The sequence below is a fragment of the Toxorhynchites rutilus genome, chromosome 2, assembly GCF_029784135.1.
Source record: "Toxorhynchites rutilus septentrionalis strain SRP chromosome 2, ASM2978413v1, whole genome shotgun sequence".
Classification (NCBI taxonomy): domain Eukaryota; kingdom Metazoa; phylum Arthropoda; class Insecta; order Diptera; family Culicidae; genus Toxorhynchites; species Toxorhynchites rutilus.
Window position 1 is genome coordinate 194,414,495 of NC_073745.1, and position 22,930 is coordinate 194,437,424.

Consider the following 22,930-nt stretch of genomic DNA (forward strand, 5'->3'; position numbering starts at 1 on the left):
AACCTAACATGCCGGAGGTTCGAGTTCGATTCCCGTTCTGGTCGGGGAAATTTTTCTTCAAAGAAATTTCCTCTGACTTGCACTGTGGTCACGCGTATTCTAGAGCTTGCAAAATGACGCAAGTAATGCTACGTTGAGACGGCGGAGTTCCTCTAGGAACGTTAGTGCCATATAAGAAGAAGAGAACAATAGTGGAAATATACTAATGTCATTTATTGCTCTTCTTGGTATATGAATTGCCACCACAACTTATCTCCTATGTACAATGCTCTAAAAATTACCAACTACCCTAATCATTTCCCCTGAGCTCTCCTCATACGAAGAAGCATAAAACTCAACACTGTCTCGTTAATGAACCTACCGATTCGATAGTAACTACTATCGCATAACCTACACTTCAACTTAAAATTCATAAGGTCACTACTCGATAACAAACTCAACTTAGAGTCATTTAAATAATTCTGCCATTGGTCGTCATTTTCAATTACCGTTATAACGATTTCTTCGTTGTGTTTCAATTCCAAGAACTCCGATAAATAATTATTACTTTTAACTCCCTCTCTGGGCAACTCGTTGTAAACACCAGTAACGGTGCCACTGTCCAACGAACTTTCGTTGACCGTACAAACATCACCGGTTTGCTTCACATCGAATAACACTATTTGTTCGCAAAAAATCGCAGTATCCATGTACTCGTATTCCTTCTTCTCAAGAAAAAATTTTCTCATAGAGGCCAGCTCTTCGCTAGAGTACAGTTTACGACACACGGTTTCCTTTTGCAGGTCCACGCTATATTGGTAACCAGGAATCCCAGCGACACGTCTCACGAACCAGATCATACTTTCGTAGGAATTGAATGGCGTAAACTCGTTGAGCCCATCAACAATTGCCCGGACCATTGTTTTGAACAAAGGTGATTCCAACTGTAGCAGAGGCATAAAAATGTACCTCAAACAGATCTGGCAAATCGTTTCCACCACCGCTAGTTCGGGTAGGCAGATGTTATACTGATCCTGCACACCTAACATTGCACCTATCACGGCCCAGAAGTGTACCAATGCTTCACGATCTTCCTGATTGTCATACTTTATTCCGAGCACATGTGGACGAATCAATGCATACCCCATAAAGCCGAACGTCGTGAGGGCAATCTCCGTCTGTGTGATGAAACCAACACTATCCTTTTGCGACTTCGTCGATGCGTGAAGATGCATCTTTCGGACGCGGTTGAGTGATGCCCATGATCTACAATAGATAGATTCATTTAAAATAAGTCGTGATCTATGATTCAATATTCTTACTTGGATCCTGGCGACAGATCGATTTCATACCATGATAGCATATGAAATATCGTTGAAATGTATCGTTTCCGAGCCGTCTCCGGTGTGCTTGATCGTCCTGTGTTGTTCAAAACAGTTAGTCCTTTGGGTTCACTCAGCAACGTGATCAAACCGCAGAAGTTTGATTGCATCATTCCGAAGCGATTGTCGAGGAAATATTTCTGACCTCTGTGGAATATAAAAGCTGGGAAACTTCGATGCAGATTAGTTGAACGCTTACCTTTTGAACTTGGCATCGTCAAACCACAGGGGTAGCTTGGACTCTAAATCTGCAGCGCCTCCCATATCACACGGCTGGAAACTACCTTCGATGATCAGTTTCGTAAAAAGCGATTTGGCGGCTGAAAAAAGTATGTGGAAAAGTTGGTAAAAGTGTCGTGGTATATTTCTTTAAGATATGATGCTCATTTTAAGAATATAGAAACGTACTAGATTAATACCGTTTATGTTCGGAGCGCATTTCATAATCAATGAGCTATGTTTTTTCAGGTGATCACATAAATAATTGTTTGGGGACCGAAGAAAACTCCGATCCGATCGTATCGTACTACAAATATTCCATAGCTTTAGTGGACATCACCATTCAACGTGAGGAATTTAAATTATCTCCGGCCGGTCAAGCGTCCCTTTGTGCAATATGGTAGACTCTCATCTCAACGACACGTTCATAGTCGCGCGACTTGGTGTTTTGACGTACTTTCCAATCTAGGGAGACATTTCAATGGAGGAAGGAAAAAGTGTCCAGTTTTTGAACCTTATTATGGATTGTGATTCCAAATACACAAATTAATAGGGAAAATCCCCAGCCATTTTTTTATCAGGACATATATAGTGGAAATAGTGAAAATAAGCAAACTATGTAACGAATAAAATACGTCGGTTTTTCCGATTTTACTCGCCGCTCACATGCTGTATGGTTGGTATAGTTTTTTTCTCGGTTTTCACGTTGCATCGCTATATAATGACTATTATAATGGGATGGGGAGAAGATACAAAATTCAGTCGTACTCCAGCCAGCGATGAACTAACATGATGTTGACAGTCTATTTGGGAATGTTGCTACTGTGCCCATTGATCCCGCCACTCAGTGAAAGCTATCTGTGCAATCAAAGATGCGTTTTTCGAAAAGAATAAGTTAGTTAGTATCTTGGAAAAAAGTATATCGACTTACTGGAACGAGAACACATCTTACAACGTAGCAAGAAAACATCAAACCTCAAAGTATTCACTATTTGATAGCAATCCATGTTTCAGTAACGGTAGCCGTATAATAAAGATGTAGATTACTGCATGTGCCATGATGAGAAGGTTTGTATTGATATATTGCCAGGATGTTAGACGTCTACAGGTCCGAGTTCTCATTCTATTATGTTCTTCTCCGTTGTAATTGTAGTAAATCTAGAATCATTTCGGCTGCAACGATAATACTATCTAGTTTCGAAATTTGCATCGTCTGCAAAGCTCCAGTGTATCCAACTTGCTCATATAACGCAAGAACGGTGACATCGCAATCGTACTGTGCATTGTTTAGTGATCAAACTTGAATCTACATTTTCGCTGTGGTATGTTTCCGTGCCGTCGAGGAGCCGTCCCTCATGAAGCAACGAAAATATCACAGCCGCAAGAGAATCCATCCGAAATGACCCTGTCAATTGCACGGCATTCTCAAGAATTTGGCATCTCTCGAACCTCATTGTTGCGCACTTAGCGAAATAATCTTGGACTACATCCTTACAAGATCAAATTGTTTCAAGAACTAAAGCCATTTGACCATATGAAATGCTGAAACATCTCCGATTCGCCTTTGGCGAATCTTGAAAAAATTTAAAATTTACATCACAAAATCATTTTCAGCGATGAGACTCATTTCTGACTAAATGGCTTTGTCAGCAAGCAAAAAAGTGTCATAGGTCAGATGCAAACCCATTACCATCAAAGGAGAGTGACATCGCGTCATGTTGGAAGACTATTTTGGCCAGAGTTGGAAGATGTAAATATCAATGATATGTGGTTACTACTCCATGAAATGGACCTGTCGATTGGCCACGTTCATGCGATTTGACGCCATTGGAGTCAATGGTCTATGCCAGGGTTTCTCAAAGTGGTCGATACCGCTTGGGGTCGATCTCGGTTTCCAAGGGGTCGACACAAACGAAAATTGATTTTAGGGGTCGACGAGGTCTAAAAATCGACCCCTAATAATTAACACTTGTTCTTATTTGAAACTTTCATGATACTGTATAAGTTGTATTAGGTGAAGCAATTTGTTACAATAATGGCTAATATTTTAGTAGAACGAATGAAGCCATGATCAAGTTCAAGTACAAACAAACATAACAAGCTTGCATTTAGTTTGCAAGTTGTTTACAAAATAAGATGAATTCATTGTGAACAATGCGCTGAGCTACCAATTTCGGATAATTTTGGTTTACCACCAAACATACTTTGTTCATGGAGAACCTCACTCAAATGTAGCATTGCCATGCGACAGAATGACAAAGTCAGACAAGTTTGTATATTCTTTTCCCGCTGCACCTATGAGTTTCTTCACCCACAAAAGGTCCAAACGTTCTTCTTTTCGACGATAGTTTTATAGCATATCGCACGAACCCAAAGTATCACAAAACTCGAGGAATTCCTGTTTACTTTTGTTCACCACGGTACCACTGATTCAATTTTTCACGAAATGTTCAAGAGCGAAATTCATGCGCTTTTTTGCAAACTATAAACGCTGAATACAAGAAATATATCGTGTCGTGTCTTTGTCGTGGATACGATAAAGGTGATCGTTCCTTCATTTTTCGAAGAAATTAAATGTAGTACTTTTTACAGTTCTGTCAAAAATGAAGATATTTATCTCATAAACATTTACTGTGCCCTTTGTCACGAAAGGCTCACTCTTTAGTCCGCAAGGGCAGATGGCCTGCCAAACGAGATATTTGGAGGCGAACTTCGACATTTTCTTCTTCTTAAATTTGTCGTCCACATCGAACTTGCTCTTGCCGGTGAAAACCCTCAACCCCGGAATTTGCTTAAAATCGGCTTTTATAAACGTTTCGTCGTCCATCACACAGCAGCCATATTTTGTCAGCATCTTCTCGTAGAGCTTCCGTGCCCGAGTTTTAGCCGTCGATTGTTGCCGCTCATCGCGGTTTGGGAAGTTCTGTACCTTGTATGTATGTATTCCAGCTCTCTTCTTTACATTCTGGACGTAGCTCTGCGACATGCCGATCTTTTTAGCCAAATCACGGCTTGATACGTTGGGATATGCTTTAATCATCCGCTTCACCTTTCCCTCCGTCTTTTTGTTCTCCGGCCCCGGGTTTTCTTCCAGCTCCTTTGCCAAGGTCCAACGACAACCGCTCCTGGAACCGCTTCAACACTCTGGAGACGGTTGAATGGTGAATGTTCAACATTTTTCCCAACTACCGGTGCGACAGGTCAGGAAATTCCAGGTGTTTGGAAAGAATTTGTTCTCTCGACTCGCGTTGATTCACCTCCATTTTCGTTGAATCGAAAAACACGATTTCGAGTTTGACAGCATGTAGACAATACACATCAATGAGAAAGTGTGCAAAATTTGGTTGATTTTTACCCAACGGTAAAAAAGTTATGCCCTTGTGAATGTGTCACAATAATTTCGTGTTCGCCTTTTAGGTTTTAAGATACGGCAGCATGTGAAGGGCTATTTATACTATCGGTTGGACGGGACGGGAACGGGACGTTCTCAAACAGGCTGTACAAGCACTGGAGGAATGCATCAATTTTCCATGCAGTCTTTTTCTTTCCTTCTTTGAATGAATTGTCAAAACATGCAAGCTGCAGCTACCTATATTCGTGAGCTAGTAGTTTTGGCTGCTTCAGATTTAACGAATTTCTTCATTCAACTGCTTCACTATTCTCCAATTTACATAGGGACCGTCAATGCTGAGTTGATCCGCTTCAAACTAGGTTTAGCTTCAAAATATTTCTCCAATCCGTCGAACAAGTCCAGTGCACGCGTTGAGCTTAGAAAAGCTAAGCAAATGTACCTGGATTACACCGTTCTTTTCGTTACATTCCAGTAACGGATGCTAACATTCATCTGTTGCTTTTGTGAAATCTTACTTAACGTTTCGCCGAATCCGATAACGATATCCTTGCAATTTACGAGTAAACGAAGGATGCCATTCAAAAAGTATGGCTCAATACCGTATGTGATCAGGTAGCTCATTTAAGTTCTGCTGAGCTGCATCTTTGGTACCATTCCACTGTCCGGAATCATATGCGGAAAGAGCTTGGCACTAGAGCACTAGAGCACTTCCACTTGCTGAGGAAGATTGCCTAAATGAGCTCATGACCTTACTCGTGCGTGTATTCTGCGTTTCAGTGGAAATGGACTAATAACAGTTGTCTTGAATTGTATCCACGACTGCGATTTTCGTTGAATCTTCTTTGGCAGCATTTATTTTCATTTTCATTATTTTTATTATTTTTAGTAATTGATTTATTAATACTCACGTTTTTCAACAGCCTGAATTATAAATCGCAATCGAAAGAAATTGTGTAATTCATTATGTTTGTGTTTGTTGGAAGATGAAAAATCTATCCTGCGTCGACTAGAGACTCTGAAGGGACTCAAGTGTCGACGAAAACTCCGTTGACTCTCTGATTGATTATCAATGTATATAAAACATACAAGAGCACTACATTTAAATAACAATTGAAAACATTAATCCATCTGATTTTTCCTGGTTTTGAATGAAAATTCCTGGTTTTACTGGTTTTCTTGGTTGAGTTTCTATCCTGAATAATACACTCATCGACTAATTTAATTCAAGAGATTACAACGTGATTACACAGTGAAAGTGAACGTAAATCAAGTGATTAAAAATAATTTAGAAGAGCGTAGCATTCAGAATACTTGTCACCGAAAATTATGAATGTTCGGTTTTCTTGGTTTTAGTTTTTTACGTTGATTGGTGCCTAATGCAAATTTTCTATACAATACTGTTCATTCGCCACATTAATTTGATGCAAGGTGCGGCTACTTGATGAGTTTCCCCAACACATATTTCAATGTGCTTGGGGAAATCGGCATTGCGAAATAGATGCAAGATGCGGGTACTTTTGTACTCGCATGCGTTTCTGCAGACCGAAATGAGTTCCCCAACAAAGACTTCAAAACCAAGGAATCTGAAGAAATCGGCATTGCAAATATACGCAATGTGCGGGTAATTTTGTACCCGCATGCATTTTTACACTCGGGAATATGTGCATACTTCAAAAGCGGTATGAACACAATGCTTTGGCTCGATTACTCAAGACTGCATTGGAAGACATTCCTTGATGTCTTCAGCTAATTGAACTTCTACGTATACCGTTTGGCTAAATTCTGATAACAATGTGCTGCGATAACGTTGATAACGTCGATTGAACAATATGCGTTCAATTTACATGTCAAAATCAAAACTGAGTGCTTGAAGTTCCACAAATCAAGCAAATTTGCGGTTAAAGAAGTACGTACACTTGGGAGATGCAATAAATTCAGAGGGAAATGTAAGATACATTGACCGTTTAGCCATTCTTTCGTTCACATATTTTGGAAGTCCACGATAAATGAATGAAATGAACAAGGCATCATGCCATACTACTTGCAACAATACATGAATTGACCTAAATTGGGATTTGTTCGCATCTAAATTCGGAAATTGTTTCATTTAATCACTGGTTTAATCAATAATTTAACCAATACACTCAAATGTCTACTAAGCCAACGCTAGTCCTACGTTAACCTTGCGGTTGTATTTTAGGTATAACCCACACATAGTTTTTGACGTAGTATCATGTTTCTCCGGAACATACTTTTATCTTTATTTTAAAGTTAATTTCAAAAATTAATTACCTACCTAAGTATTTGTAAGTAATGTGTATTTAAAAATTATCAGTTACACATGATAATTACTACATTTCATGTTAATATTTATTATGTTGAATTTTAATAAGAAAATAAGGTCAAGTTTTCTCATTTCTTCAAATCATTTCAATTAAATTGGTAAATACTATGTATGAATTAGAAAAAAACCTAGAGATTTTTAACGAAATTTTACTGTGGGGGTCTTTGGTATCACTTTATTCTGGAAAATGGGTCACTCGCCCAAAACAGTTTGAGAACCCCTGGTCTATGCCAACAAGCCAGCATCTTTAGAAGAGCTCAGAGACAACACACAACGCGAAATTTGCAAAAATATGTGGCCGATTATTAGAAAATTGGGTCAAACAGATCGATCGCTGTAAACCGCTCGTGAGATGAATAATTTTATTCAACCAGGGTCTGAACTCATCACAAATGTCCGTTAAACGATGAAAAAATCGAATTTATCCACCTAAAAGTAATAATTTGCAAATTACAAATGAAATCTTCCTAAAAATGCAGATTTTCAAAATATGTATTTTTGATTCTAATGAAACTTGTATTCCGTTTTGGTTGGAGGAAATTTGAGTTTTCCACAACATTTGCGATTTTTTTGACTCAAGTGTAACTGTAAGGGCGTAACCATTTTAGTAAAAGAAATCTTTAAAAATTTATATCTCAAAAACCATGAGTCGTCCCGAAATAGTGTCTTAGAAAGAATTATAGAATATTGATGTTAAAATGTGAAAAGGAATATACACTGAGAAAAAAAACCAATACTCTTCTTTTTATTCCAAAAAAAAACTTTAATATGCAGTATCTAAAATATATATTTTTTAATTTTTTTCATATAAAATAGAAGCCATGTAGAAAATTTAAAAAATTAATCCAAGATGGTAAAATTATTTTTGAAGAAGTTTTATGAATTTTCAAAACTTCGATTGTTTGTATGTTAACAATAATTTTAGCCACAAACTATGAATCCTGATGTGATTTAAAATAAAAAAGCTCTTCATCAATCTTCTTCTAAATGCAGCCATTCTCGAGATATTTGAAAAAACATTTCTAATTTATTGTCTTTGTTATAGTAAATAAGCTATTTTAACATGTTTGTCGTGTTATACCGTCATGTTCATGAACTTTTATGAATTTACTTATAAATTCCAACAATTTTTCCAAATACATCATTATGGTAAATATATATGTTTAGAAGTTACGTTGAAAAACATTTGAAGACATGTGGGTTAAAACTCCTAGCCACCTTTAAAGGTATTCTTGTCGACATAACACATAATTCGATTCAATTTGATTTTTTTAATAAGAGTTTTCGTCCAAACAGCTGCTCATATAATCTCATACATACATCTGATCACACCAATCACGAAGCATTCTCTCTCGTCTATAACGGCCGTAACTTGAAACAAAGTCACAAAAGATAAAATTAGTCGAATGAAGTTCATTTCGCCACTAAATATTTTTTTTATATTAATAATAATATCTCAACCTTCGCCCTTTGTGCGACAACTATTCATCTACTTTTTAATTGTCAGAAAATATGGTCAGATGGTCACTAGCATAACGGTATATATTTATATTTATATCTTTTTTAACAAGGTGGACAGGTAAAAATTTAAATTAGAATGATCAGATGTTGGTTCCTAAGTTCGACGACTTTTAGACTACATGCACAAGCCGCGAAGGGCATAAAACTTTCTCTCGTTAGTAAGTTTTCGGTGATCAACAATATTATTGATTGGTGTGAGTATTGTGATAAACTGTTATTAAATCTACTTCAACACAAACATTAGATGACCATGTATGAGGATGCAGTAAATAAATTACATGCTTGTGATTTGAACTGCAACGTATTTCTGTTCAACACGCACGCCAGCAACGTGCAGCCACGGGGAACCGGTTCAGGCTCTATGACTATTCTAATGTGTACTAGCAGATCTCGTAGGTCGTAGGCAAGGTGAACGTTTATGATAATATGAAGCTACAGTGAAAAATCTTTCGCCTTATAGAGGAAATAAATTTATTCTCATTTCCTGGTTACAGTGAGAAACTAGTCGTTGACCTCACTCTGTGTGTTGTTACATGGGGTTAACTTACTGCATCACGATGAGAATTGCATCTTGGTTGCGCAATTCAACGATTGGAGATCCAGATCTGGAGAAACCGATGGATTTCCGAAGCGTTTGTACTTTGATTCGATCCATTCCGCCTTTACATTGTCATGGTGATAAATTTTTTTCTCATGCAGATCTTCTGTCTCAAGTTTCCTCTTACGGGAAAGGTTACGAAGTTTTCGTAAGTTTCGCCCGGGAGTCCACCAAAGATTGTCGAAAATTCAATTGAATGCTCGTTTTTTGACGCATCAATCGATTTAGGCACCCTATCAATTTATTACAATGAAGAAAATTTTGTATGTCATTAAACTTACTCTCGAACAATAGAAAACTGTTGTTGTTATCAACACGAAAATCCCGCGTTCTAATGAGTCGAGCGCAAGCAATCTGTGTTTTCCCAGTTGCTCATTCAATACGAATTGATACAATACATACAATACAATACGATTTGATTTTGTACTTAGTTAAATTCCACGTTTTGATTGGTCCAATTTACGCTTCCCCAGTTTCACTGTCTGAAAGGAGCAAGCGGCAATTACTTTTGTCGTGAAGCATGTATGCAACCATTCCATGCCAAACCGATATGGTGGTTCTCAGTTTTCCGAGAAAGAGAAAATTTTGTTCTTTATTGCAAAATATTAGACCCGTATTTTTTATTTCTACATTAAGGTATCCATTTCTATTTTGAGCGATCCGAAAAATCAAAATTTCCCCCTTTTTTACAAAAATGATTTTTTTTAAATTCATAGCTTTTGAACTACTATACCGATTCAGATGATCGACCCAATCAAATTAAACCCAATCAGCTATTCTTCTTTGAGAAAATATCTGAAGACTGAAAAAAGAAAAATTAAAAAACAGCGCCCTTGTCCCGAAAAATATAAACTATAACAAAACAAACTCAATAAATTTTCTGAAAAATCTTAAGAACTATGGATATAAAATTAAATTATAATGCTTTGAATGAAAATTATCTTTTTGATTTCCCAAAAATCGACATTAACTTTTCAGACAACCCATGATGAGCTATCCTGATTTTTATTTTCATTCTTCCTGATTTTTTAAAATTATTGTTGGCAACCCTGCCTTCGATACTTCTTGTTGCTATTCGTATTTGCTCTCGTGCGCATCGGATATGTTCTGATGCAACAAGCTCCTAGTTTTATTGACGGTTTTGAACGAGAGTCGAGATTTTCCATAAATGGTCATTCTCGCGATGTTTCATATTTATCGCTGCAACTGTGTGCATCTGTTAGACGCGTGTTTGATGCTTGTTGAATGACGATGCACGGAAGATGCCTATTGTTGGATATTCAGTTCAATGCGTGTATTGATATAAAGAAACAAATTGCGACATATGACCAATTAGTGTATTGTTCTCGCAAAGACAAGATAGAATCGTTGCTCCTCGAAATGATTCTACAAAACCACGCAAGCCATTAAACCTCCCCGGGTCCCCGGAACTTTTTACTAAAGAATTATTTATGAAATTTCGACGTATTTGCAAAAAATATCCGAAATGATAAACCAACAATTTAAAAAAAAACCATTGCGTAGTCCTATGTTCTAAGCGGTCGTGTCTCGGATACAACCCGATTTTTTTTTTTTCAATTAACCAGTATCCGCCCGAATACCAAATATTGGCCGGATAGGCAGGATACCGATAGTTACCGAATAACCGTTTCATCTCTGTTGTTGTGTGCTTCTCGGATGGGAAATAACTGCCTGCTCCTCGATGCTAGGCCTTTCTGCTAGCTCACAGGAGAATCACAAAGAGGTGAGAACTGTGATGTAGTTTTCGATTCTCTTCAGGAACTGAATAAAGGATATTAACTCATTCTCCTAAGATCTAATTTTCAACAGAGTGAACCAAACATATATGCTTCGGTCGGACACACATAGTGCTATTTCAATACACTACTGAGCGTTCAAAAGCGCCCTATAATATGCAATTGCACAGCGTGAAAACGTAAGGTACAACCATAATAGGAACAGTGCAGCTTCCGATATTGCGATAATTGACACATAGATGTAAAATTGTACCAATTATGGTAATACAAAAATACAAGTTTGTTTCGATAAAATCGTATAAATTGGTCGAATCATAACATCGAGGAGGTTGTAATGTATACGTCTACACTGTATTTGCAACAAAACAGCTGCTTCACAGTATGAAAATCTCATTTTACATATTACTTAGCAAAATGCTATGAAGCAAGCATAAATGGGACACGCTATTTTCAAACTAGATTTTTCAACAAAAGAACAATGTTTCGAATAGAATCAAGTACCAAAATCTACAAAGAAGAGATTTCTGATCTTTAAGAATCATATTAGGGCCTTTAAAAATGAGATATGTTTTCTAAACTATTAAAAAACTCACTCGTATTACCATAACAGGTAATATTGCGATAATAGGTTCTTCTACCCTACTTAGTTAAGATTTCTATACCGAACAACACCCCTTGAATGTATTCTGGAGTGGCAAGCTCTAGATTACGCGTGGTCACAGTGCAAGTCGGAAGAAACTTCTTTGACGAAAACTATCCCGGCCAGAACGGGATTCGAACCCGAACCCCGGCATGATAATGGGGGACGCTAACCACTCGGCCACGGGAGCACTCCATTAACAAAGTTCACAATTCAATCTTGAAGGGCTCTATTTCAGAGATACGATTCAAGCCATTGAACAAATTATTCTTTGGAATTATATATGGGAGCGCATTTCACAGAAGAATGTAAATTATGTCCACTTGTTTGCGTAGACCGATATTACGAAGACAAATTAACATGAACTCAATGACATTTGTGGTTACGGTTATTCCAGAGTAGAAACGATGTTTTGTAGAGATTTGGCCTTCTGTTCTGGCGAATATAAAGTTGGAGACGAGAATTTCTAGAAAATAGGAACATACACAGAGAGAAGTGACTCCATCTCACATCAGTTTTGCTTTCCTTCTTGCGAACAGAAAACATGTACATTGATTTCCAGTCGGTCGAGAATTTGACCAAGGGCGGAACAAAATTATCACACTCAGCAGCGGCTTCATAAGTTAGGCAGATTATTTATTATAACCTCTTACAGGAATATCATCTTGGCCGGGACTATTCTACGAGTTTAGTCTCCTGACAGTTTCAACGATCTCTTCCAGTGAGAACTCAAACACTCCATGAAATAGTGAATTGGAATAATTGAGAGTGGAATAATTCGGGAAAAAGTTTGCATTTCTTCGAACTAGTGTTTGCTACGATCTAGAGCAGGGATTCTCAACGACCCCTTGGATCGTTGTCGGTTTTCCAGGGGTCGACATAAACGAAAACTGTTTTTCGAGGTCGACAAGGTCTAGAAATCGAACCCTATTAATAAACACAAGTTCTTATCTGATATTTTGAAGTTACTTTTTATGTTTTGTTACGTGAACCAACTGTAATAAGAATAATTAATATTATAGTAGAAAGTATTATTGTATTATTGTAAGTAATAGTATTAATAACTATTAATTACATTTGACATTTACTGAGTTTTATGTCTATTAATTGATGAGAAAATGATGCAAATTACTCACTCAACTAACCGCAAAGTTTTTGAATAGGTATGTTTTTTGTATGAATAAAATAAATAACAACTTTGGTTGTAGGAATCCATTGTATCACTTCATTCTGGAAAAGGGGTATCTTGCCCAGAATAGTTTAGGAATTTATGATCTAGAGTATATGAGGGAGCAGTATGCCATGAAAACCGCAAGAATCTCGACGAAAACCTGCAACTAGCAGGCCTGCAAATTATCAGCCAACCCTGCAACCAACGGTAAATTCAGCCACACACCCGAAACCCCAACCTCATGGTTTCACGCCCACACCTAGCACATCGTATAGGGATGCTCTACTTTCCCAACCTCCAACATCAATAATTCCTCCCGCGGACCTATTACGAGTATTTATGGGTTCAATTATGCAACTCATGAAATCAATGCAAACAATGATGCAAGAAATGTTGCGCAGCCAGCAACTTCTCATCCAAAAATTGCAATGTTCAAAACAAATTCTTTGAAAATCTGCTATTGGAATGCAAACGGGATACATAACCATCTGAATGGAATCAAACTATTCTTGAACCAACACGACATTGACGTTTTTTCTCATCAATGCAACTCATCTGACGGATCACTACAACATCAGAGTCATGGGATATGATTTCTATGGTACAAATCACCCGCACGGGTCAGCAAGAGGAGGAGCTGCGGTCCTCATCGAACGAGATATTCCACACTATTTATGGCACCATCACAGTACCCTAAATATCCAAGCAGCGGCTGTGTGCATCGAGAGTAAATCAGAGAAATTAGTACTAACAGCACTCTACTCTTCACCGGACCACCACCCTTCGGAGGAGGAACTGAAAGACTTCTTCTCACTCCAAGGGCACCGATTTATCGTCGCTGGTGACTTCAACGCAAAACATACCTTTTGGGGATCAAGGCTGATTACCGCTCGTGGTCGCGTATTATACAACGATATCACTGACTCTGGCTATGACATTGCATCATGCGGCGAACCGACACACTGGCCAGAGGATTTCGCACGACTTCCGGACCTGCTAGATTTCGCTGTCACAAAAAAATATTAATAGTAAACGAATTCGATCGAAGCTTCTTCTGGATTTATCATCTGATCACTCACCAATACTCCTGGAATACTTCATAAAAAAGGAAGTGAAGCAGAAGTCATCTAATCTCACTAACTTTTCAACGAACTGGACAAAATATAAGACATATATAATATCTCCTCTAACATCCTCGATCTACCCCTGGATAACGAATATCATATCGAGGACGCAGTTAACCAGCTCAGTGTACTCATGAAGAATGCTGCGAAGATAGCTACCTCACCTATGAATACCCAGAAATACAAAAAACTTATTACTGCCTCTCACATAAAAGCAGCAGTTGCAGAAAAGCGACGACTAAGACGTATCTGGCAAAACACACGATCGCCAGAATCTAAAAACCAATTCAATATGGCACAACGTAAATTAAGAAAGCTATTACAAGACGAGAAAGATTAAAAATTCCATAATTACTTAACTGAATTGTCGCCAAATCAAGATACTAATTACTCACTATGGAAGGCAACTAAGAATCTAAAACGACCTCAGTTACAGGTCCCTCCGTTTAGAATGCCCTCTGGTAATTGGGCCAGAAGTGACGACGAAAAAGCAGCAACTTTTGCAAACCATCTTCAGAAAGTTTTCACTCCGAAACAATCGGAACCAAATCAAGAAACGCTCGAATTTTCTGGTGCTACAAACCGAAACAAAATGAAAATCAAACATCGGCTGGTGAGACATGTTATCAAAAATCATATCAATGTGAAAAAGTCACCCGGTATCGACCACATCAACGGAAATATGAACAAGGACCTACCTGACCTAGCAACTAAACATCTCACGAGAATTTTCAACGCAATGACTCATATAGGATATTTCCCACAAGCATGGAAAATTTCGACCATCATTATGAAGCTAGGTAAAAACGCACAGAAAGTGGAATCTTATAGACCTATCAGCATCCTTCCAATCTTCTCAAAAGTGTTCGAAAAAATTATCCTAATAAAATCAACGCCCGAGATTGAAAGATTAATCCCGAATCACCAATTCGGATTCCGAGCAAAACATGACACTATTGAACAAGTGCACCGATTGATAGAAGAAGTTCATAAAGTATATGAAGGCCGCGGATATTGGTCAGCGCTTTTTCTTGATGTAGCTTTCGATAAAGTCTGACACGAAGGACTGCTTTATAAAATTAAAAATATGCTACCACAAGTATATCAAATTATGCGTTCTTACCTACTGGGAAGATAGTTTCATGTTCGGTATAACCAAACGTTCCTCAGGGCAGTGTTCTTGGGCCAATTCTCTATTTCATCTACACAGCTGATCTCCCGACCGCGGAACTTAAGGACTACAACATTCGCAGATGACACTGCTATTCTCAGCAGTCACAAAAACAAAACGATTGCGTCACGGGATCTCCAGGAACATATAACGGTCGTGGAAAAGTGGCTTCAAAAATCGAGAATTAAAGTAAATGAAACAAAATGTGTCCATGTTAGGTTCACGCTTAATTAATACACATGCCCACAAATCAAGTCCAATGGATCTGCCGTGCCTCAATCGAATGAAATTAAATATCTTGGTGTACACCTAGACCGCCGTCTAACCTGGATGAAACACATAGAAGCAAAGAAAACGCAATTGGAATTGCGAGAAAATCAAATACATTGGCTAATCGGGAGGAAGTCGAAATTAAAACTGGAGTTCAAACTACTTCTATACAAATCCATGCTGAAGCCTATTTGGCATAATGGCTGTCAACTTTGGCAAACAGCTTCAGCAAGTAATATCGAAATAATCGAAAGAGTACAAAATAAACTGCTAAGACAAATTACTGGCGCCCCTTGGTACATCCGCAATAGGGTGACCGGAATAAATCGCCACAGTAAACAACTGCAACAGAAACAACCGCTTAGAAAAAGTGTAGTAGGCTAGAAATATTTGGCGCGGGAAAAACATCATGTGCCTCACATTTCTATTATAAATTTATTCTCTTGTTCTCGTTTTTCGAAATTTATTCTGAGGACAATGTAATGGGGACGAAGTCCCCATTTGGCGAGGATAAGGAATCGAGGCGGCCCATGCCGCCAAGATGACGCAATCCGAGTCCACCGCCGACCCGCCGTCGGAAGCGGCGGTGTCTCGCACGCAAACCTGGGATCCACTGATTGCCCGGTTAGTTTGAAACATAGGATACGATCCTTTAGCAATGTCCGACCGAGCTCTAGCGAGCGTCGGACGGTATACGTCTGCCCGGGGCGTTACGTTTGCCTGGGGCGATACGTTTGCCCGGTTAATTCTTGTTTTGAAATACAATACCGCGCCACAATATTTATAGCCTACTACACATTTTATAAGCGGTGGTTTCTGTTGCAGTCGTTTTCTGTGGCGATTTATTCCGGGAACCCCGCAATAGTGTCATACAAAAAACTCAGACAGCCAGTTTTCGCAAGCCTCTTTCGAAGCCAACTTAGTATCACCAAGAGCGTTTTGCATGGACCGGAAGAGATGATAATCACTTGGAGCCATGTCCGGACTATACGGTGGGTGCAATAGGACATCCCATCCGAGCTCCCGTAGCTTCTGGCGGGTCATCAAAGATGTATAAGGCCGAGCGTTGTCCTGGTGGAAAACAACACCATTCCTATTGAACATTTCTGGCCGCTTCTGGTCAATTGCCTGCTTCAAACGGTCAAGCTGCTCACAGTAGAGAACCGAGTTGAGGGTCTGGCCATAGTTGAGCAGCTCATAATGGATGATTCCCTTCCAATCCCACCAAACACACAGCAAAACCTTCCTGGACGTCAATCCGGGCTTGGCGATGGTTTGGGCCGGCTCACCGCGCTTCGACCACGACTTTTTTCGCTTTAGGTTGTCGTACGTGATCCACTTTTCATCACCAGTCACCATCTTCTTCAGAAATGGGTCGAGTTCGTTCCGTTTCAGCAGTGCATCGCAGGCGTTGATTCGGTCTAAAAGATTTTTTTGCGTCAATTCGTGTGGCACCCATACATCCAGCTTTTTTTGGAATCCAATCTTCTGCAAATGGTTCCAAACGGTTTTATGGTTCCTGGCCAATCGAGCGAGTGCTCACATGCCGGTCTACTTGGATGATTTCAACGATTTTATCGGTTTCCACGACGATTGGCCTATCAGTACGGGGAGTATCTTCGACAGCCACTACACCAGAACGAAATCGATCAAACCAACGCTGTGCTGTGCAAATCGTTACAGTATCGGGTCCATAAACTACACGAATTTTTTTCGCAGGTAGTAAAATCGTAAAATATGGCGAATTTCTTGCTTGGTGGACTCCATCTTTGACGCGCTATAACTTGAAACTGAAAAGGACAATCACAACACTGTCAAAACGTGTTACTTGAAGCACAGATTGTATAAAAAGAAACGCAAACCAGCTGATAAGGGAGGCTTCGTAGTGGAGCTCTCTTGTCTGGTAATCAACGTAACATTAGAGGTGCTATGCGAAGGCGGGTTTGAATATGTGAGGCACGCATTTGTTCCAGTCCATGCTTCGCCGTCGACGTGAACGTAATCAAAAGAACACTTGCGGCGGTAGATGACTTGTATACTCAACTGGAACATGAAGCAGTGTTATTTGGGATTGGGATCAGTGCATCAACACTAAATCCATGTTTCCACGAATTCCAACCGACAACACCAGCCGTGGAATTCGAGGATCCAACTAGTTGTCAAGGCTGGACGATTGCGATGAGCGATGAGGACAAGGGATAAAGGGTGTGTCCCATCAAATTGCATCACGGAAAAAACGCTGTAGAAATTTAATTTTTAGGAATTATATCTTCAGCTTTCGCTTATAATCAGATAAGAGTGTATAGATCACGTTGGCCATGCTTCACTGTCAATTTTTCGTAAATTTGGAAAAATGTCGTCGAACGAAAAAGAGCGTCGTGAATTAATCCTGTGCACTCATTTCGAGAATCCGGAGTTGTCAAATCGGGACATCGGTAAGATGCTGGGAATCGTCCAATCCACGGTCAGCAGAGTACTAAAACGATACTTCGAGAACCTAACCATCGACCGGAAGGTGAAGAACGGCAAAAATGGATGCTCCGTCAGCGAAAAAGATCACAAGCGCGTAGTTAAGCAGTTTAGACGTGATCCGAGAAGTTCGGTCCGGGATGTCGCCAATAAGCTGAATTTGTCATGTTCATTCGTCCAGCGGACCAAGCAGTGGGAGGGCCTGCGTACATACAAGGTTCAGAAGGCTCCTAACCGCGACGAAAGGCAAAAAGACGCGAGCCCGGAAGCTGTACACCGAAATGCTGACGAAGCCGCATTGCCTGGTAATGGACGACGAAACCTACGTCAAAGCGGACTTTCGTCAGCTGCCGGGCCTGTTGTTCTTCTCCGCAGAGGACAAATTCAGCGTTCCGGAGGATATTCGCAAGCAGAAACTATCCAAGTTTGCCAAAAAGTACATGGTGTGGCAAGCGATCTGCTCTTGCGGAAAGCGGAGCGCCCCCTTCGTGATGACCGGCACGGTAAACGGGCAGGTTTACCTTAAGGAGTGCCTACAGAAGCGCTTACTACCACTATTGAAGCAGCACGAGGGCCCGACCATCTTCTGGTCGGATCTCGCTTCGTGCCACTATTCAAGGACGTGTTGGAGTGGTACGAAGCCAACGGGGTCACCTTCGTGCCAAAGGAAATGAACCCGCCCAACGCGCCGGAGCTTCGCCCAATAGAGAAATATTGGGCGATTATGAAGCAGGCCCTCCGAAAGAACCCAAAAGTTGTCAAATCGGAGGCGGACTTCAAGTGAAAATGGATTTCTGTTCAAAAAAAACTACAACCTGACGTTGTACAGAACCTAATGGACGGGGTAAAGAGGAAGGTGCGAGCATACGGGCCTTGGTTCGAAGTATGAATAAAAAGAAAATGCCAAAAGTTGTTTAATAGTTTTTATTTTACTGTCTATAATTTTCAAAAGGATCGGTCTACTGGGCGAATTTCTACAGCGTTTTTTCCGTGATGCAATTTTATGTAACACACCCTTTACGTTGATCAAATGGCGGACAACAACAGAGCGAAGATGATGTTTACATCGTCTCCGGTGAGAGCAATAAGAGGAGCCTAGCCAGCGAGGTGGGCTCCTCTTCTGCAGAACTGGGCAAGAATTGATTTAGACCGAGGTTGAGATCTAATCTCTCAATGTAATGTAGAGTCAGTATAAACAAATAACCAAATCGGAATTCCGACGTGGGCGTTCTTCTCTCGCCTCTCATCACGTACAACGTAGCAACACTTTCAGAACAACCTGCTGTCAAAACTTCACAGAACCTACCACTAGCGGCGCTGCTATGAAATAAGTAATGATTCCGGTTTCTAAGTAACCAGATCATTATGTTCCGTAGACATTCACAGAAAAGCTAGGAACGCAGTATTACTCTGTCATTATTATGAAAATGAATTGCAAAAAAACGTATACGCTTATTTGAACACGTTGTGGGAGAAAATTCCGTGGGATATATGTGATTTGCTCTGACGTTTCTATCGATGTGGCCTTAGGTGTTACCTTGTTAACTGAGAAGAGGCAATTAAAAATATGTAAATAAAGTACTAAGTTCACGACAGCTGACAAAGGAATTTCAAAGGATCATAAATAGTTGAATACGTGTAAGTTGTAAGTGTAAGTTAGAATGATAATTACCGAGCCATTTAATTGCCTCAGTTCTCAGTAAGATTGTTTGTTCATCGACCGGTGTCAACCAATAGAGGGGATGTTAGAAAATGATTAGGTATGTAACAGTTTATTGGCAGCCATAGTGACAATATACGCATATGTCCGATTAGCATTACAAAACGTTACCTCGCGGTTTCCGTATTGATTAAAAAAATATAACTTCAAAGTAGTGTCTTAATAAGTAACATAAATATTTATCATCATTTGATTTCTGTATTCTTGAAATGATTCAATGGCAGAGCGAGTGTGGACTATAGAATTAATTAATGCGACATACGAGTACATCAAATATTGCTTAAAATATTCATATAGATACAACATCACAATGACAATCATTTTTGTATGGCTAAAAGAATTCTCTAAAAATAGAACTTATGTACGCTTTCATAGGAACGCCGCAATTCTCTTTTTTGTGCTAATTCAAGAACCATCCAGATTGATCCGCAAATCCTCTGCATGATATCCAGTGTTGTGTATGTGGAGGAGATTTTTGCTTTATCGCAATTACTTCTCCATCATTCGCAACATTAGTCACTGAAATCTCAGAAAAGCAAAAAAAACTTTATTTCACTCGAATTTAACCATCCACAGTGAGGTGATCATAAAATCGATTAGATGTTCCGCCAAGTAACATTGTGAACCGGTTGGAGTGAAAACATTAATCACTTCCATGGAACAATCATCATTATTAAAATATTCGAAATCACGAGAAAATATAATTGATCACAATTACTCCCGGACAGTTAAACATATTCTGTGTTGCGGCCAATAGAAGTCCTCCTAATGAACGTGTTTTTCCAGTTTGTATTACTTCAGAAAAAATATTAGGGAAAAGTGGTCCTCCAATAAAATTTTGTTGTAAAAAATGTAGTTGCGATGAAACGTGTTTTTAACAGAAGCTCACTTTAAAAAAAATTGCCGCCAAACAGTACACCGCTCCTTTATTCGAATCAACTGCGCAGAATCTAAATTTGGCTGCATATTTATAGATCCAACTGCATTACATACAAAGTGCATGTTTCTTTATGATGCTATGAATCAGTTTTCCCATGTTTATCTTTCACTGTACCTTTTTCCACATCAGTTAACTGTATCGGCTCCATGACTAGCTAGAACTAGTTGTAAAAAATATGCACACACTTTAATAATGACCGAAGATAAATCAACCCCAAGAAGTCAAGAAACGATTCAATTCTAATCCTTTTTGTTCAGAAGGTATAGATTACACAACACCGGAACACATGACGCACTTCTTTACAGAACAATCTCATTGTGTCTCACAACGGCGCTCGAGTTCCTATGGTCCCTTCCGTGACAAACCGAATCGCTTCACCTATTAGAATAAACACATCCGCGAACTTTGCAGGGCGAGTTTGTTCTGTGGGTTAATTGCAAATCATGAAAATAGCCGGCGTCAGGTGAGAATGGGAAAATAAACAAACGTGCGACCGTTCTTTCGTGAATCGAATCGTATCGTATCGCAGTTCAACATTCTCGACTCGTCATTGTACACAAAACGTGTTGTGTTGGGCTCTCTCGTAATTGGGTCCGTTGAGAACGGAACAGCTGGTGGAAGCCCTACATTCTGGTTCAGGCGCAGTGATGTGTGTTGGTGTGTTAGAACCGCGCTTGGCGGTTTTTTGCCCGAATTGGCTTCCATAAACACCGTTACGATTCGATTATTCGTATCGCTCTTTCTCTTATTATACTGTCTATCCTATGAATCCTCCATGACCAAGCACTGAAGTCCAAAACATGGTTATCTCTATCTGAAGATGTGTTACCTGTTCGGAGGGACAACTGAAAATGTATTCTTTTTTTTATGGAAGAAGAAATATTCAAGTTTCTACGTGCCTGAGGAGTGTGAGATCTTTACTCACAAAAAGGGTAAGGATAATGATAATTTCTCACCATACCTTTTTCTCCGCCGTTCGGCTTAGTTTCTGTTCATGGTTTCCCACATTCTATGTTCTTTCTTCTCTGCACATTCTTCAGACAATGCCCATAGGGTTGGATCGGGGTTGCCTGAAATATACTTTTCGTTTCGTTCCAAGGCCAGGCGAAAACCACGTGCACCAGCGTTTCCATTATTTCATCACACATGAGCAAAACGGCCAGCTTACATATATAGTCCAGACATCCCGTGTTACGCGGGACAGTCCCGCATTTCAACAAAATGTCTCGCGAAACGTCCCGCATTTAGCAAAAGGAACTAAAATGTCCCGAGATATCAATATATGTCAATATTACATTTTGATCATGTTGATTTTCTCAAATGGATGAACCTCAAAATAAAACCTTTTATTGTCAGACTGTTTAGAAGCGCTTGCAATGCATTCAACTATTAATACGTTGAGCTGGTTTCATCGCACCGACAGTGGACTTTTTGTTTAGAGAGTGTCAACAGGAAACGACAGCAACAAAATCGGAAAATTTATTTTTATAAAGATTTGATTTTTATTAAGATTTATTTTTAAGATTTTTATATTATACGACGGCGCCAGTGGTTGTATGGTTAGCGTAACAGCCTCACAATCCGATCGGCCTGGGTTCAATCCCAGCTGGCGTCGTTGGGATTTTCTGAGGCGAAAAATCTCTGGTTACGTCTTCCTTCGGAGCGGAAGTAAAAGAAGTTGGCCCGGCTCATGAGTTGTTGAGTCTGATAGGTAGGAACAGGTGGAGTCGCCTCCCTGATGTCGGTGATTGGCACTAAAGTGGCGGAAATAGGCCGACGAAAAATAAGCGAAGATAAAAAAAAAAAAGATTTTTATATAGATTTATAATTATTTTTATAAAAGTCCCCTATTGATCCACAGGGACCAACGTGAGTCAAACCAAAAGTTCATCTTTGGTCCTCTAGCTCGGTCAGGGCTTAACGTGTTAAATAAGCCGGAAGAACTAGCGTATGCTGGGCAGGAAGAGGCAGGGTTGTTTGATGAAGTATCGCAAATGAAGCAAATGTTGGCCGGAACCTCAATCATGGCTGATGAAAAGATGTATGTCGACATGTTTTTTTACCATTCCGTGGCTTCGATAGTCAGCTATCTCTCCATTTTGACCATTCGCTTAAAAGTTTTCTATAGGCCGCAACTGGGGTATGTTGGGAAGGTTGGCAGTCTACGCGACAATGTTTATCTCCAGCCGATCCATTATCCATTCTCCAGTGATCTTTTGGCATAATGGGCTGATCCCCGTTTCGGCATAAAGGCCACATCACCTTCGCAAGAT

The 22,930-nt window shown here is 39.5% G+C and overlaps 1 protein-coding gene across 1 annotated transcript; it reads right to left on the reverse strand.

Annotated features, from left to right (window-relative positions):
• Nucleotides 1-7: 7 nt before the first annotated feature.
• Nucleotides 8-21,266, reverse strand: LOC129769913 (uncharacterized). The gene is made up of 4 exons (XM_055772447.1): nucleotides 20,772-21,266; nucleotides 1,561-1,681; nucleotides 1,302-1,508; nucleotides 8-1,245 (listed from the first exon to the last, which is right to left on the reverse strand). Exons 1-4 carry the CDS (start codon nucleotides 20,803-20,805, stop codon nucleotides 294-296), a joined length of 1,314 nt encoding a protein of 437 aa, XP_055628422.1. The 5' UTR covers nucleotides 20,806-21,266; the 3' UTR covers nucleotides 8-293.
• Nucleotides 21,267-22,930: the final 1,664 nt, after the last annotated feature.